The sequence below is a fragment of the Lasiosphaeria miniovina genome (genome assembly GCF_030549165.1).
Source record: "Lasiosphaeria miniovina strain SMH2392-1A chromosome Unknown B0T26scaffold_7, whole genome shotgun sequence".
Lineage (NCBI taxonomy): Eukaryota > Fungi > Ascomycota > Sordariomycetes > Sordariales > Lasiosphaeriaceae > Lasiosphaeria > Lasiosphaeria miniovina.
The window spans coordinates 2,304,821-2,320,681 of NW_026848226.1; the positions used below are offsets into that span (position 1 = coordinate 2,304,821).

Consider the following 15,861-nt stretch of genomic DNA (forward strand, 5'->3'; position numbering starts at 1 on the left):
ATGACTTCCCGGCTCGACCGAGGCGACGTGACCAACTGGCTGTGTCACTGAGGTCGGGCTTGCCGCGTTACTCACTCCAAGTGCCGGGCACCTTCTCAAGTTGCAGTGTTGCACTCGCCGAGACTACAGCAGCTGTCGAGCACGTGGCTGCCACCGACGAGTTTTACCTCTTCATCTGTAGCCAAGGCGAGCAAACCACAGCTTGAAATGTCAAATCTCTTGCTCATCAGCGTTGGGAATCAAACGGTCGGCGTTATGAAACCCTGCGTGGATGGCCTCGGAGGCGCCCTCGATTCGCCTATAAATACGTCCACCGCGCTCTACATTCACTGGCCCTACTCATGTACACTCACAGCAGTCGACACTGAGATTTCAAATCTTGGAACCAATTTGACCCTTGAAGCTTCAGCCTCGCGGAGTTCATAAACCCGCAGCAACGCGCCCACCATGGCCGGCGAAATTGTGACCGTGTACAGGTGCGGCTATTGGAGTACCCACGACTGCAAGAGCTTGGTGTTCATCAACCGTGCAGCCTGTCTTCATTGCACAGCGAGTTTCTTTTCTGTCTCAAGCTCTCTCAGGCTCTTGAACTGCCAAGAGGCTCAACTAATTATTCTTCGATAACTAGGCCGAAGGCCTCACATCGCCGTTCGCTGTCGACACGCCAGCCGTGAGGACCACCTTGGATGATATGTTTGCTGTAATGAAATAACTCCGCGCATCTCGTGGCTTGCAATGACCCCATTATCGCAGCCCCGACACCACCCCTCCCGCCAACAAGAACATGACGAGGGGGAGTTAGGCTCCCACCCGAGGAGACCATTGTGTAGATGTAAAACTCGTCCGCCGTCCCCTCGGAGAGCTATCTAGGGGGCAATCGTTTCAAAAGGGGCTAAAGGGGGAACGGAGAGAGGAAGTCAAGAGTGAAGAGATGCGAAATGTAATGAGCGTGGGCGAGGGAAGGGCAATTAATTTCAAGCTCGAGACTCTAATACCACTGAGTACTCTGCAGATGTAAACGAGAGTGGCCCGATTGCTCGCTGAAATATCGACAAGGTATTTGTTTAGAGGCCAGATATCAAAGGGGGAGACGCATAATTAAGAAAACGAGAGATATGGATAATAAACAGGGGCAACACAGCGGTTGTCATTACTTTATTTATTCATAGGGGATATTTCAAACAGCAAGACGTAGCAGATCGACTTGGCCACGTCACTCACTTGAACCACCAAACACCTCCCCAGCCGGACTAGAGGGGGAGGTTCGGGCAGCTGCCGAGCATGTGGCGACCCGCAGACTAGGACCGGCCTCTTCATCTGCAGTCAAGCCGAGCAAACCACTGATCGGCATGTCCAACTTCTCACAGACAGCCTGCCAGGACCGAGGCCAACAGAGCCCAGCACAAGGTTATCCGAACCATCCCTGCAGGTGGCAGAAGGCCAACAGCCAGCGTAGCACAGAAACAGCCACCTAGCCTGCAACCGCTTAAGCAGATTTTTGGTACGGACAGAGCCATAGGTCAGCAGCCCCTTACTAGGTACCCCAGCCGTTTGCATGGGAGATCCGAACTCGATGATCAGAGAGAGCTACTAGCGGACCAGCCCCTGAAGAGCATGGGAAGAAGACTCAGCTCTTGAGCCAGTTCCTGATCGTACTGGCATTACGTGGCTCACAGGAGGACGGCCTACCCCAGCCGTTTACATTGCGAGATCCGAACTCCATGGCCAGACAACCATCAACCAACCAGCCAGCTCATGAACAGCATGAGAGAAAGAGCCGGCTCCTGACCACACTGGCATCACGGCTCCCATGAGGACGTCCCACCTTCACCGCGTGCATGACGGGACCCGAGTTTGAGGTTAGAAAGAGCGGCTTCCCTTTGCGTATAAGTACGGCCACGACGCTCCCAGTTCCACGTTCTTGCTTGTCCACATCCACACACCAACCGGCGCTGGTCATCATCGTCGTCATCGCCATCGTCGCCATCATCGCCATCGTCGCCATCGTCGCCATCGTCGCCATCGTCGCCATCGTCAAGCCCTTGCCCTGATTCCACTGAAAGCGACCCAACCCAACGCCATTCTCCACGCAGCACTGCCCACCATGAGCGGAAAAAGCGGCTATCTCAGCGAAAGCGGAGGGTTTGCCAAATACAATTGCGAGAATTTCAACACTCCGAAGGCATGCGCGGTCAAGACGTTTGTGAACGGAAGCGTTTGCAGCGTTTGCATGGTGAGTTTTTTTTCTTCCTCGTCTTTAGGTTTGTCAAGCAAAGCCCCCCCTAGACCCAGACCTAGAAGCGTCCACTACCGGCCAGACCGGAGCAATCCATAAAGAAGCACTTGGGCTGGGAGGGAGACTATGTTCGGGGATTCGGCTAATAGTCCGCCTACCTATTCAGGGCGGAGATTTTGACTATCCCGAGCTTACCAAGGACCAAAAGGAGGCTCGCATTCGCGAGAATATGGCTAGAGCCAGACGTGGTGGCTCCCACGGTGGCTCCCGCGGTGCTTCCGGTGGCGGCCAGAACGGCTATTATGGCGGCGGACAGGGCGGCGGACAAGCGGACAGGCGGACAGGGCGGCTACAATGGAGGCGGACAATGATCGGGCGGATCGAACACGGCCACCATGAAGAAGAACCAGGGCCGCAACCAGCCCTGGGAAGAGAGCACGATACACTGCTGTGCGGATGTTGAGACTCACTCACCGGTCCCTTGGAATACACGATGGGTATTCACGTCACTGAGTGTCGGAGGGGGGATACACTGAGAAAATGGGGAAAGAAAATAACAAAAAAAAAAAAAAGCGAAGCAACATATGCGGCGGGCGAGATAAGAAGCAGATAACTTTTTGGGAAACATAATAATCAACAAAACGGCGTTTTGGGGCAAACAGACCTCTTTGCTTTGTTTCTCTCTTTTGCTGCAAGTAACCCTAACGCGGTTGCCTGCCGAGGTGTGAAAACAAAACACTAATAATGCATCCGAGCTCCTGTATTACGGTGTGACAAAACAGTCAGTCAAGTGACAGCCAACAAGTGGAGCGAGACGGGGCTGCGAATCGCAGCATGAAGGCGCCGTGTATGAGATCCGTTTGATGATAAGTATCGTATGCCTACACAAGGAAACGGATCCGCGGCCAAACAGATGCGATAGCCGCCAAAGACTTGAACCTTTTCGAGTATAAGTAAAAACATCCACGGCGTTTACTACTTCGTGGCCGTGCTGCCCCTTATACTCACTCGTCGACGATCATACAAGTTAACTTCATAGGGAATAATAATCACCCCCAGCACAGCTACCGCAGCACGCACCATTTCCCAACCATGGGCTGCCAACCCAAATGCAGCTGCTGCCAGTTCGACGCCTACGACAACCCGGCCATGGACTTCGCAAAGATGGCAGCCAAGGTGAGGCTCCCAACCCTAGACCCCCAAGACCTTGAGCTCACTGGCTATGTGCTGGGCGCGAGCTGCCGTGAGGTCACAATCATTGGCTAATTAGCTGTCCCAGAACAAGGACAACAACCCCTGGCCGAAGCCGGCACAGACAGAGGAGCAGCCAGCGTCAGCCCAGGCATCAAGTCAGGATGATAAAGATATCAAACCCGAATCCAAGGAGGGAGGAGCAACTAGTGTCAGCCAATGCTCCAAGTCAGAATGATAAAGACACCACACCTGAGCCCTAGAAGGGATGAGCAGCGCTGTTGAGTTTGGTCAATGGATAGCAAGGCTTAGATTCGCTAGACGGTCTTGCTTCTCTTTCTTCAGGCGCGAGCAAGTTCATGGTAACCAACAAGGGCAGAGAAATGAAGGGAGGTGGACAAGACAACGACGGGCTTTGCTAGCAAGGGCAGTCAAGAAACTGGTTGCACAATGACAAAGGGATTATACAAGCAGGCCTGGTGCAATATCACGCAGTAACCGGAATGATGTGTGGCTGGACTATGTGCGTATGAGAGAAAGGCCCGTGTCATTTCTTATTTACCGCCCGTTATATTGTGCAAGGAAGGCATGCTCTCCTAGTCACTCATGATCCTTCCTCGCCACACCCCCAAAAGACCAGAACCCGTCCCCCAGAGAGTGAGAAATAGAAGAAGAAGAAAAGAAAGCCATTGTCCAACCCAGCCCAACTGTCCAGACCAGAATTGTTTTTCTATTTTAGCCAGATATCCCCCACTCCCTGCTTTCCTGAACCCGCTGAGGTATACAAGCCGCGATTGATTGATTAGCTGGCAGAGATGGGTAGGGTAGAGGTAAAGTCGAAGCCGAGACCGAGAGAGACAGTGACCGAGATGGAAAAGGAAAAACCAAAAGTGAAAAGGCGACGGATCAAAACCATCAACGACGAGGGAGATACTAATAGAATCCTCTAAAAGATGAAATCTGTAATGGCACCAAGCACGGCGTTAGTAAGATATACAGTAAGTATGAATCTCACGAGAATACAGTGATGAATGGACAGATAGATGCAAATCTCAGGAACGGGAAGGGGAAGGGGGTGTCATGACGACAACGACAACAACAACAATATCATCATCACGCACAACCCCCATAGAAGGATGAAGTCATAGCTTCCAACCCTTCATGAACGCGGCGCGGTACCGGAGCATGTCACTCCTGTCCTCATCATCATCAGGATCATCACCGCCGTCAAATTCATCACCATCATCATTATCATACTGACCCTCATCGACGAGCGCCGAGACAGTGCCCGTGTTACGCGCCGGGACCTCCTTCTTGATGTGCACGTGGTTCTTGCGGTCGGGCTTCTCTTTTTTAATGTCGGCCTTGAAGTCCTCTTCTTCGTCGTCCTTTATCTCGGACACGACGTCCTCGCGCGGCGCCAACTTGCGTCTCTTGGCGCTCCTGATGGGCGTGCCCGGGTGGCTCGACTCCTTAGTAGCGGCTACCACCTTGCCGTGCGGCGTCGCCATCTGCGGCGTGATGTCGTGCGCCTTCAGCAGGCGCTCGTACCGCTTGGCGCTGTAGGAGGGGGGTGGTTAGTCAGTCAGTTGGGGGATTGTCTTTTAACAGTGGGGGCCAGGAGAGGGACCAGGAGAGGAAAAATAATCAAACGCCGCTACGTGTGCAGACACGAGACTTACGCGGCGGCCTTAGAGACGATGTTGAGCTCGTCGGCGACAGCTCCAAAGTTAATCTAAAGGCGTGGTTAGATTTACGAGGCGGTATCTGAGAGGGGATTGGGAGAGACGTACCTTGCCTGCGGCCGAGTGGCGGATGCAGGACAAGAGGAACTTGAAGTGCGACTCGGTATCGACGGACGGCATCTTGGCGGCTGAAACGAGGATTGGATGCTGTGATTGGATTGTGAGCCTTGCGTCGATGCTTGGGTGAAAAAGAAACAGGAGCGGGGAAGGGGCGATGGTGAGGCAGGTCCGTACCCAGAAAGCACGACGTGAGATGGTAACTGGACCACTCGACGAGACGTGAATTCAGAGTCACTAGAGGGTTTTGCGTGGAGTTGTGCGAGGACAGGGCTGGGTGAGGACAGAGCGCGACAGGATGTGTCGGAAGGTGCAAAAGATCGAGGGCAGGAGCGGGGAGGGGCAAGAGGCGAGGCAGGCAGGGCTCGAGACCTAAAGGATAGGCGGTTCGTCGACAGCCCGGGGAAGCTGCGACGGGAGATCTCGCCTGTCGCGCGACAACTTACCTCGGTCGGGGTCAGATCCGAATAATTATCTGGATCAGAGCGAAAGGATGCGAGATCACGACTGAAATCAAATCTTAGACCAGACAGTCGAGAAGACTGTCGGTGTCGAGTTGAGTGCTGTGAGACCACGAGAGAGGAAAATGAGTTTGTGTCGGGACGAGGAATTTGGCTGCCAGACAGATGGGCTTGGGGGTTTATAGGCACAGACAGAGTCTCTTGTCCGATGTGGGGTCGCCGAGGAGACGGTCGGCTACAGTACCGATACGGCCTGGTTGCACATCTAGTACTGGATATCGTCCATCCAAGCTATTTAATTCCAGGTGAGCTCGAGGGCCAAGTGATTTCATGCAACGGCCACTTGACTTCCAGTCGAGGATTGCTCCACTACTCTCCCGGGTCACGTCTCTCGCAGCCGAGATGCAGCCAATTATCTATCTGTCTGCCAATTTTGGCTGCCAAGGCTCCAAGTTAAAAGGGGTTTCTATCCTATCGTCTCATGAATTGCAAGTTAATCAGGCACCAATAGTTTGAGCCTTGGATGTCTTTTGGATGCCACTTGATGCCTTGAACTGGCCACGAGTGGCAGTCAATCGGGTCACTGCCAATTCCCCCGCCATTGGTTCTAGGAGGATTGTCTTGTCTTTGAAAACCGAACTAGCTTTGGGGTTTGGTACCCGGTGTCTTGGTAGCAGAGTGAAAGGCTTTTGAGCGTGAGACATGTCTGATATCGTGAAAGAAAGCCGGACAGTTCTAGTTACATACGAGACCTGATCCTTCCAAATCAATACCGTGGCTCGTTAGGGCAAGACCTGCAGCAAAAAGAAGCCCAAACCCGGGGCGGGCGTCCTTTTCTCCGTGGGCAGCCCGAGGGAGTGGTTGGCACTGTTTCGTGGCCGAGACCTCGGGCTCAACTTGAAGCTGGCCCGGGTGAGGAGATTCTCACTTCAACCCTCACAATACCTCCCTTCCAACCATCCTCTTACCTGCCAAAGAAGTGGGCCACCAACTCACCCAAGCACCAGATAGGGTAGGTTGTCACTTGAACTATTGTTCCTCCTGGTCTGGTTTCAAACGTGCTTTCCCCACCCACCCACGCCCGCCACCCGTCAGTCAACTCGTCGACTGCGTTGCTTGCCTATAAATTCCCGGCCCTCGTCCCCCTAACCCAGCCTTCTTCCTTCTTCCAACCCACACCAACAATTTTCGTGAGATCCTCTCCGTCCACTTCCGACCATTCATGTTTGCTATCAAGAGTCCGACATTGGTTTTCAAGCTTCATCAACTCAAACACCGTACGTCAACTCTTCCATCGATTATCTTGCACCTTCTCCAACCATTCATCATTCATTGTGCCATTGATGACCATGGCTTCTTCCCGAACGCAATTAGGCAAACCCACATTTCAATTCCAACAAAGATTTGGATGCCCAAACTACCTGGCGGCTTGTCTTTCCATCATATTCATGCCATCCGCGGCTTGGTCGTCTTCCCAAGTTTTCACTTCCCAAGTTTCATTTTCAATTTCCGTCATCCAAATGCACACACACTTACACACAATCCGTGTATGAGATCGCTTACTCACTCAATTGAATCCACAGGCCCAAGAAACACCAGTCTTCAAGACAATCGCCAAAATGCCTCCCAAGAAGCTAGCGGCTGCCACCTCGGAGGGCGCGGACGGCCCAGTTGTTCCCACCCTGAAGGGAAAGATCCCCACCGAGGGCGAGACGAAATTTATCTTCGCCCTGCTTGAGAACTTCTCCACCAAGCCCGACTTCGACTGGGAGAAGATCGCCAGCACCCTCAGCCTCAAGGATACAAAGTGCACCAAGGAGCGCTGGCGTCAAATCCGCCTCAAGTACGACATTGACGTCCCCGAGACTGCGAGCGCTGCTGCCACGCCTAGCCGGGGCAGGAAGACTCCTGCTACTCCTGCTACTGCTGCTACTGCTACTACTCCTGCTACTGCTGCTGCTTCCGGTGGCACCGGCCGCGATGCTGTCATGGAGCCCGTCACCCCGACTCCCAAGAAGCGTCGTGCTCCTGCAGCAAAGAAGGCTGCGCCGAAATCGGCATTAACTGTTGTTAGCGATGAAGAGACGGGCGAAGAGGCTACTCCCAAGTTGGCGGCCAAGAAGCGTGGCTCCGAGGACGACGATGCCCAGTTACCCCCCAAGAAGAAGCCTACCCCACGCAAGGGAGCCCCGAAGAAGGCGGCCGCCCCCACTTCAACCAGCGTCGCCAAGAAGACAGCCAAGCTCAAGTTGAAGGCTGGTGTGAAGGAGGGGGAAGCCGATGTCGAGGAGGAGCAGTCGGCCGAAGCTGCTGACAAGGACGGCGATGTCTACATGAAGGACGACGGCGCTAAGGAGGACTCGCCGCTTTCAGATGTTCCCGATGGCATCTAAACCTGGTGCTCATCATCAAAATTCTTTCTCTGGCTTGTTCTACCCCATTCGCCTTCCTCAGCACCTGGCCGCCTCATGATTGTCTCTCAACCTCTCTTTCTATAGTGCAGTAGTTGGACAACCTGTGTCGCATCTTCTGGGTACTGACGAATACCGAGCGGGGATATTTGGCTAGGCTGGGAAATAAAAGGAGGACATGTTGCGCTCGGGGTAGTTTTTTTTCTTTTCGGGTTGGGCACGATTTCTTTCACTACGGTACACAAGCTGCGTCGTAGCTAGGCAGATGGCTCTTACTCTCAAGCAAGAAGCATCATGAAACTAGCTAGGCTGATCGTACAATACACACACTTTATCATTACGCTCTTGATCTTGATGCCTTGTGAACTTTGAACTGTTCGTCTGCGCCTGTGGGGAGTGGACTTCGTGTCCGAAATAATTTCACTTGGGACTAGCCCGCCCCACACGTAGCCTTTTCATGATGGTCTTGCAAGGCACCTGCTTTTTCCATGGACGGCATCTCACCGCACTACCAGCACAACCAGAGCTGCAAAAAGCAGGCCACAGCCCTGACTAACTTTGGCCATCAGCGATACCCAGACCGCTCCGGCCAATAGACCCAGAAACAGTGGACTTGGCTTTCTTACCTACGGCCAGAAAATGCAGCAGCACCTGGATACAGCCAGCCAGACAGCCAACCAGCCAGCTGCCAATGGAAAGAACAGGCAGAACTGCCACAGCCAACGGCATCCTTACCTGTGCAGAAATCCACAGAACAGTCCTATGAGGGCAATCGACGGTATTTCCAGTCGCCCAACCGAGATGGATATCCCTCCATCTCGTTCAAAAGACCCAAACAAGAGATCAGATACAACAGCTCATCGCTAGCAGCTTAAACCAATCACGCCGCCTACTCTGCCATCCCTGCCATCTCCGCCGTCATACTACCAGCCAGCACGTCACCATGCACCAGCACCGTTCACCGCCGATAGGGCATGCCCCATGACTGAACCGCCAGGGCTGTGTTCTCGCAACCGTCTGATTATTGTTCTTGTGCTGGGACAGCCTACAGCTACAGCCTACAGCCTACAGCCTACAGCCAATACAAGAACCGTTGCCCAGACCTTCAGACAACAGGCGGCTGTTTTTTTCTGCTGATGCAGCGGTAGCTTACGACATTCCTTTGCAAGACAGGCCCGAAACCTCTTTTCTTCTCCCATCCAGCCGACGCCAGCCCCGAGCCAGGGCACGAATCTCTTTCCACGTCCCAATTGGCAGCGATAACGGTAACAATCCGACCGCATCAGAATGATAAAGAAGACGAAGAAGAGCAGTCCCAAAGTCACTCCGCTCGCCTGCCATAATTACTTTCCCGGCGCCAGAAACCGGACCAAGAGATCACTGGCGGGTCTAACTATTACAACCAGCCCTGATAAATCATCACGAGCCAGCCTGCTGTGCAACTACCAACATCAAGCATCAACCATGGGTCTGCGAAGTCATTCGATCTGAGCAGCTGAATCTGGAGAGTCTCGGTGGATCTTTGTATAATCAAGAGTGCAGAGGCAGGGATTACAGGCGAGGCAGGTCGACGACTGGTTGGTTGTCAGCAACAGCAGCAGCAGGAACAGGAACAGAAGGAAATAAAATCAAACTCAAAAGGAGAAAAGAGCTGGAAGGGGCTGTGGTGCTGGAATACAGTGGCAGGGAAATGTGCGTATCGTCGAATCCAGAGTTTCCATCCCTCTCTCTCTGTTCTTCTTCTTCCTGACCCCCCCCCCCCAACTCCACCGCACTCCACGATAACAGGCATCATATCCACCCAGGGAGATCGATAGCAATCAGACGAGCAAATGACCAGACACAAGCGTTGCTTGCAATGCGTGCATATTCACGTCTATATCTAGTCTCGCAGTGAGGGCCAGGAATCAGGTATCAAAGTTCTGGCACTGGCTGGCCCCAGTGAAGTTCGGACATGGCAGGGAGGTGTAGTTGATTATGCCGGGCAGAGAGATATCAGGAAACCAATCGCCTACACCTTGGTCAACCAACGATGGCCTTCAAGGCCTTGTTCGCGGCTGGAGAAAGTAAGGGGCAGTGGACAAAGCAGAACGTGCTGATAGGGTGCCTAGACAGACCAGCCAGCCCAGCCCAAAAAGAGTCACAAATTAATCCCGATCCCAATCCCAGTACCACACAAATCCATGCAACCCATCAGCATATTATCTGATCCAACCCGGTCCCATACCATACCACACCGTAGATAAAATGAATGAAAGAATGAATGAATGCTGACTCAGCAATCCACACTACACACAACTTACACACCACACCACCTACAGTCCCGCAACCCCCCCAAAAAACAACCCAGAATGAAATAGTCCGTAATATTCCAGCCCCATCCGCCAAGTTCAACTGCCCAGGTAGTTCATGTGCGGAAAAACAAAGCGACATGTGACATGTTTGCCTTGACGTCCGTTTAGAGGCAATTAGGCGGCGCGTTGCCGCGGCAACAAAGGCTTGGCGTTTCCCCTTTTTTTTTCTGTCGTCCGCTGTCTGTCGCTTTCTTGCTTGATCCCCACACCCTTCCCCCCCAAAATTAATTGAGCCCACATCCGCCCCGGGAATTCAATTGTATCTGATTGAAGGCACTGCAAGAATTGATATTCAGGCTGTGGCGCGTATTATTGCAGACATGTAGGTAGACAACTAGTCATGCACCACACAAGGCAGGCAATCAGTCACGCATCACACATTGTCAAGAGCAAGTAGAAAAATGACTGGCCTCCTATACGAGATGGCTATCTGCCATAACCAGCTACGATATCTGGCCTCCTATAATGAAGAAGCCCGTGAATGCAGCAAGTATCGAAAGCCTATCTCGTAAAAGCCGTGTCCCAGTGTCCCAGTGCCGTTTGATGTGCGGCCAGTGTAATAGACAAGGAGAACCGAAAGGACAAAGCCGATTCCGTGCCCTGCCGCTGCTTTTCAAGGGAAAGCAAAATCCGCAAAGCCAGGCCGGGCTCCAACGCTATGCTTCTTCTCAGTCTTATCTCCAGTCCGATTGCCCATGACGCCCAAATCAACCGAAGAAATCAAGAGAAAATCCCAACTCCATGAACCGCCCACCAAAGAAAGAACCCAGCAAAAACCACGAGCAATCCGCCATTATCCGAGAAGTATTTCCCAGAAACAACTCTCCCGCAAGGACCCCATGATTCCCTAATCAAAACGAACAAGGAATGCCGCCTCGACATGAAGAAATGTTACTGGACTCAAAGTCAAAGTTAGAGATAAAACCTTCGGCCCCAAGCTATGTCGAATGCTGCTGGTAGAAGCCGAGTTCTTACAACTCTTTAGGCGGCATCGGAAAAGCCGTTGGGGGGCAGCTCTTGGCTGTTGAGAGGATAAACTGTTAGCGATGTATCATGAATGAAGGCAGTGGGATACTTACTCCGAAAGACCCTCCTCCTTCTTGACTTTCTTTGAAGGAGTTTTATTGTCGAACTCATCGTCGTCCTCCTCAGAATCTTGCTTCTTCGCCTTGCGCTTGGCGGAAGTCTTGGCAGGGGTATTGGTAGCGCTACGCTTGCGAGGAGTCTTGGGCGTGCCCGATGCACTCGGAGCAGACTCAGCGCCGCCAGCGGCGGCTCCTCCCTCCTTGCGACGGAGTTTCTGCAAGTGTTGCCTGTGAAGAGAAACCGTTAGCATGTGAACATCCCAATTGAAAGTGGTGCGCTAGGCAGGCAAGACAAAGACAAAGCAAGCAGATGCGAAAAGAAAGTGACAGTGAAAGTAGTACGTGATCGCCTTCAAGGTGCAAGTATAGCCCATTTCATGCATCCGAGTCACAACACAACGGAGCTGCTCCTGGGTTGGCTGCAGCTCTTGGGTGATGGCCGTGAGGAGATCATGGTCGGCATGGTGATCCCAGTTCATACGATCGACAGCCATGTTTGTTTGGGTGAAGCAGTTGAGATCTTCAAAGTGATGAAGAAAAAAAGAAAAAAAGAAAAAAAGAAAAAAAGAAAAAAAGAAATCGAGCCAATTCGAAATGTGAATGCGCGAATGAGTGGTGCTTTGTAGAGCTGGTGCGATGGTGGGCGAGGAAGGAGGAAGAAGAAAGAGGTTGCAGAGGAGAGGAAGAGGGGCGGGGGAAATACATTGCGGCGCTCGCAGTGTAGCTGTATCCCTTCTCAGCAACGCGGTTGAGGATCTGTTCCCACTCTGCCTGATTTGGGGGCGCCTCCAGGACGACTGCCTGCAGCAGAGCCAGATGGGCATCTGCATCCCAAATAGTCGGCTTTGACATGATTTTTAGGCTTGATTCGGCGATATTATTGTTGCGTGGTGACGGTGAAAGCGGGTTTTGCGCGCACAAATGTAAAAGGTGCCGCCAGGCTTGAGAGATGAAGAAGCGGGGGGGGGATAGAGGTAAGGAGCAGCCAGCGACCGAGACGGGAAGAACTGGGGATTTTGGCTAGCCGAAAACAAAACTCAGGCAGGTGCCCCGCAATCAAAAACCGGAGTATGAGGTCTGGTGCACGAACATGAGAGCTCCCCTGGAAAACTGGTACTTGTCACTCACAGCTGCCGTGATGGCAGTGTAATCGTCCGGGCTCGGCCGGAAGTGAGCTACGAATGCCATCAGGAGGTCTGTGTGAACCTCGGCATGCCAGTTCATAAGCTGTCGAAAACCCATTGTAATGGCTTTCTGCCGATTGATGCCACTCACGTAGGGAGGTAAGGCAGTCTCGTCTGGCTCGGTGCAGGGTGGTGGGTGGTGTAGCCTTGAGGTTCGAGTCCCAAAAAAGATGAGGCGAAAGAGAGGTTGAGGGAGCGAGGAGGTGTGGGGAGAGAGGCAGACGGCAAGCTTTAATATCCGAGCAGGTAGGTAGTACAAGGCACTGCCCCATCCAGCTCCAGTACCTGCCGCCGCCTGCCGCAAAGTGAAAGCAAGGGAAAAACAGCAAAAATACCTGATGGCGTTCCAACCCATGTTGTGGCCTCGTGCTTGCATGATCTCGACAATTTGTTGATGCTGTTCCTTGGTAAGGGGACCTTGAACTTGCATCACCGCCTCGAATAGATCCTCTCGGATTTCTTCCCATTTGGCCATCGTGAGACTAAGATGCAACGAATAGGCAATACGCCAAAGAGGTTGCTGTGTGTAGCTGAGAGAGACGAAGTTGCGGAAAACCGTGATTTAGTGAAGCTGCCGGAGCAGAAATTTTTGGAGAAGGAGTGGAAGAGGAGAAAAGGCGAGCTCGGTTTGGAGGTGGTCCTTATCAACTGCGAACTACGCAGCCTCCAGACCGTCTCCGCAACGAAGCTGCCCGGAGCAAACAAGGGCACAGGTCAAGCACGGGGCGTCAGATAGTGATTCAAATCTAGACGCGAGATAAGGGGGGTAGCAGCAAGATAGGATACCGTACCGGATACTATCCCAGTTGGTTTCGTGGTCGCGCTCCTTCATGAGCTCCACGATCTTTCCCTGGATCTCTCGGTCCAAGAAAGGCTGGAACGCCGTATACATGGCGATCATCAGGTCCATGTTGGCATGGTCGTCCCAAGTGCATGAAGGCATCGTGTATAGCTTTATTGACGGCAAGGGGGAGTCGAGAAAGGTAGGCAGAAAGCCGCAGAGAGACGTGGTGACGGAGGGAAGTTTTTCTGAAACTGTTCAGAGGCCGCGAAAATACATGTACGATCATGCGTTCACAGCACGAAGCGGAACTTACCGAATACCCTCCCACGTGAAGTCAAGACCCTTGGCCTCCAGGAAGCCAATGACAACATCTCTATGCTTGGAGACCAGCACATTATTCATGGCCATCACCTCAGCCAACGCCCCGCAAAGGGCCATGTGGGCGTCGTTATTCCACTTCGACTCCTTGGCCTGGGCAGGAGTCTCCATTTTTTGCTGTGGTGAGATATGCGAGAAAGCCTGGTTTGAGTCGTACTGCTCGGTCATAATGGCTTGCTGTGAGGCTGCTCGGTCTGCACTGGCTCCGTGAAGTGATGCTGTTTGGAGAAAAGGGCAGAGTAGTTCGGTGCGTCAATGAGGTTTTGGATAGAAGGAAAGCGGAGGAAGAGGGCGAGAGCCCGAGCTAGTACTCTAAATTCATTTAGGGGGGGAAGGGAAAGCGAAAGTGGGGCGCGCGGATAGAGTAGAACCGACACCCTCACTACGGTATCACTTGAAGGTCTCGCTGCCGCCGCCACAGATATTACACGGAGCCGGTGTATGGCGAAGCATGAATTGCGGCCACGGCCTTCTCACAGATAGCGTATCCTCATTTCTAGCTTACACAAATCGACGCATTCCGCGTGCTGCTTCCACGCCGGCCTATACCCAACTGTTTCAAAATATAATACAGAACGAAGCTACCCAAGTCGAGGCCGGCCGGCCTCGTCGCCAGAACATCCACCCTTACTCGCCCATTCGTCATCAAACTGCCGACAACTAGGCTAACAACGCCCAGGCGCTCTGGAGTAAGCGACCAGAGACATATCATATTCCACATTGTCTCATCCCGTCATTGCCGTTCCAACCCACTCAAAAGCACCGCCGTCCAGAAAAGACTACGTCCAAAACTCCGACCCGTTCCAAATAGAAAGCAATCCTTGCAGCCAGCTGCTACCGACAGAGTCGACGACAGCGAATAGCTAGAGCTAAAACGCCGGACAGAGCTACCCGTCATTGTGAACCCTCATCAGGTACCCCACATCAGGCAACCAGGCGTTCTCGTTCGGCGATATGCTCTACGCCTCGCCATAGTTGAAGCTGGAAACAAGTCAGCACGGGCTCCGTCGCGGAAAGAGAAGGGAAAAGATATAGGAAGATAATACAAACTCTGTCGTGTAGCCATGCCCTTGTGGAGGGTTGCTATTGTTATGAGCAGCGAGAGCGTTCATAACGGCTTCGTCTTCCAGCGGCGTCGTGTCCTGGCCATTGTCGAGCCTGGGACGCTTTGCGGGTTGCTCGTCGTGATCGTGATCGTGATCGTGATCCTCAAGGCTGGGGTCCACGGCTATATCGTCATGCACGGGTGTCTGTTCCTCGCCCATGCTGGGCGAGCCTTCGGCAGGTGACTGCCGTGCCTCACCGCCCTGGCCGACCTGCACGCCGCCAGAGCTTGGGAGGCCAGCGACATCGCCAGGAACGCCAGACATCGGCAAGCCGTGAACGCCGGGCAGGCCGTGCATGTTGTGGACGCCGATGAAACCGTGCATGCCAGCAACGGGGGCTTGGTGAGGGACCCCCGAAAATCCGGGGACGACGGGCGAGGCGGAGGCGCTGCCTTGGCCCCCCTGAGCGCCGGCGCTGCCTTGCTTCCTTGGACGACCACGGCCGGGGCCAGGCCTGCGGGTGATGGGATTCAGGGTGGGATCAACTTTCCTTACCGGGTCGGATGGGGGCGGGTTGGCTGGCGGGTCGATTTTGTTAGAAGCCCGACGCAGCCCCTGGAAGTGTTGACTAGATACAGGTCAGTGAGGTCGCCGAGTGAGAGTGGCGGATAGAGGCAGATGGACGGGGACATGATATGACAAGACCATGTTCAACCTCTCAGGGACTGGGTGTCGAATACAAAAGGGGGAAAGAGAGAAGCATTCAATAAGCCTGCTCTGTTTGAGAGGACTGAGACTGGCAGAAACCGAGAGACAAAGAGACACGCCAAGACAAGAGAAAAGACTTGAATATTGTATGCTGATGCAGGCCGCGCAGCTATGAGATCAGTAGTGATGATGGTGGTGGCGATGATGGTGGTGATGGTGGC

At 53.2% G+C, this 15,861-nt stretch overlaps 7 protein-coding genes across 7 annotated transcripts; 3 read left to right on the forward strand and 4 right to left on the reverse strand.

Moving 5' to 3' along the window:
- Nucleotides 1-447: 447 nt before the first annotated feature.
- Nucleotides 448-2,051, forward strand: B0T26DRAFT_756056 (uncharacterized protein; the record flags this gene model as incomplete). The annotated part of the gene is made up of 2 exons (XM_060446040.1): nucleotides 448-526; nucleotides 1,912-2,051. 2 exons carry the CDS (start codon nucleotides 448-450, stop codon nucleotides 2,049-2,051), a joined length of 219 nt encoding a protein of 72 aa, XP_060291658.1.
- Nucleotides 2,052-2,104: 53 nt separating this feature from the next.
- Nucleotides 2,105-3,502, forward strand: B0T26DRAFT_756057 (uncharacterized protein; the record flags this gene model as incomplete). Its single annotated transcript, XM_060446041.1, has 3 exons — nucleotides 2,105-2,233; nucleotides 2,403-2,686; nucleotides 3,352-3,502. The coding sequence occupies 3 exons, from the start codon at nucleotides 2,105-2,107 to the stop codon at nucleotides 3,500-3,502; spliced, it is 564 nt and encodes a 187-aa protein (XP_060291659.1).
- Nucleotides 3,503-4,569: 1,067 nt separating this feature from the next.
- Nucleotides 4,570-5,292, reverse strand: B0T26DRAFT_756058 (uncharacterized protein; the record flags this gene model as incomplete). Its single annotated transcript, XM_060446042.1, has 3 exons — nucleotides 4,570-4,987; nucleotides 5,110-5,162; nucleotides 5,221-5,292. The coding sequence occupies 3 exons, from the start codon at nucleotides 5,290-5,292 to the stop codon at nucleotides 4,570-4,572; spliced, it is 543 nt and encodes a 180-aa protein (XP_060291660.1).
- A 2,077-nt stretch (nucleotides 5,293-7,369) lies between these two features.
- B0T26DRAFT_624810 (uncharacterized protein) lies at nucleotides 7,370-7,738 on the forward strand (the record flags this gene model as incomplete). Its single annotated transcript, XM_060436149.1, has 1 exon — nucleotides 7,370-7,738. A coding segment is annotated over one exon (369 nt), but the record flags the coding sequence as incomplete, so codon positions are not given.
- Nucleotides 7,739-11,430: 3,692 nt separating this feature from the next.
- Nucleotides 11,431-13,538, reverse strand: B0T26DRAFT_727145 (uncharacterized protein). Its single transcript, XM_060442847.1, has 3 exons — nucleotides 12,631-13,538; nucleotides 11,535-11,768; nucleotides 11,431-11,476 (listed from the first exon to the last, which is right to left on the reverse strand). The coding sequence occupies exons 1-3, from the start codon at nucleotides 13,197-13,199 to the stop codon at nucleotides 11,437-11,439; spliced, it is 843 nt and encodes a 280-aa protein (XP_060291662.1). The 5' UTR covers nucleotides 13,200-13,538; the 3' UTR covers nucleotides 11,431-11,436.
- B0T26DRAFT_461282 (uncharacterized protein) lies at nucleotides 13,357-14,218 on the reverse strand. Its single transcript, XM_060435150.1, has 2 exons — nucleotides 13,822-14,218; nucleotides 13,357-13,753 (listed from the first exon to the last, which is right to left on the reverse strand). Exons 1-2 carry the CDS (start codon nucleotides 14,052-14,054, stop codon nucleotides 13,522-13,524), a joined length of 465 nt encoding a protein of 154 aa, XP_060291663.1. The 5' UTR covers nucleotides 14,055-14,218; the 3' UTR covers nucleotides 13,357-13,521.
- Nucleotides 14,219-14,726: 508 nt separating this feature from the next.
- B0T26DRAFT_461220 (uncharacterized protein) lies at nucleotides 14,727-15,832 on the reverse strand. The gene is made up of 3 exons (XM_060435149.1): nucleotides 15,617-15,832; nucleotides 14,937-15,560; nucleotides 14,727-14,867 (listed from the first exon to the last, which is right to left on the reverse strand). The coding sequence occupies exons 1-3, from the start codon at nucleotides 15,622-15,624 to the stop codon at nucleotides 14,846-14,848; spliced, it is 654 nt and encodes a 217-aa protein (XP_060291664.1). The 5' UTR covers nucleotides 15,625-15,832; the 3' UTR covers nucleotides 14,727-14,845.
- Between the last annotated feature and the right edge of the window lie 29 nt (nucleotides 15,833-15,861).

Bases quoted from the DNA above. Each gene is read 5' to 3' on its own strand.
- B0T26DRAFT_727145 (XM_060442847.1), bottom strand. From the start codon at position 13,199: ATGGCCAAATGGGAAGAAATCCGAGAGGATCTATTCGAGGCGGTGATG. The intron at 11,769-12,630 runs GTTCGTGCACCA...TTCTCTTCACAG, and splicing joins TTTTCCAGGGGAGCTCTCAT to GCAACACTTGCAGAAACTCC. The intron at 11,477-11,534 runs GTAAGTATCCCA...TCCTCTCAACAG, and splicing joins AAGGAGGAGGGTCTTTCGGA to CCAAGAGCTGCCCCCCAACG.
- B0T26DRAFT_461282 (XM_060435150.1), bottom strand. From the start codon at position 14,054: ATGACCGAGCAGTACGACTCAAACCAGGCTTTCTCGCATATCTCACCA. The intron at 13,754-13,821 runs GTAAGTTCCGCT...GAACAGTTTCAG, and splicing joins TTCACGTGGGAGGGTATTCG to AAAAACTTCCCTCCGTCACC.
- B0T26DRAFT_461220 (XM_060435149.1), bottom strand. The intron at 14,868-14,936 runs GTTTGTATTATC...ACTTGTTTCCAG, and splicing joins GGGCATGGCTACACGACAGA to CTTCAACTATGGCGAGGCGT.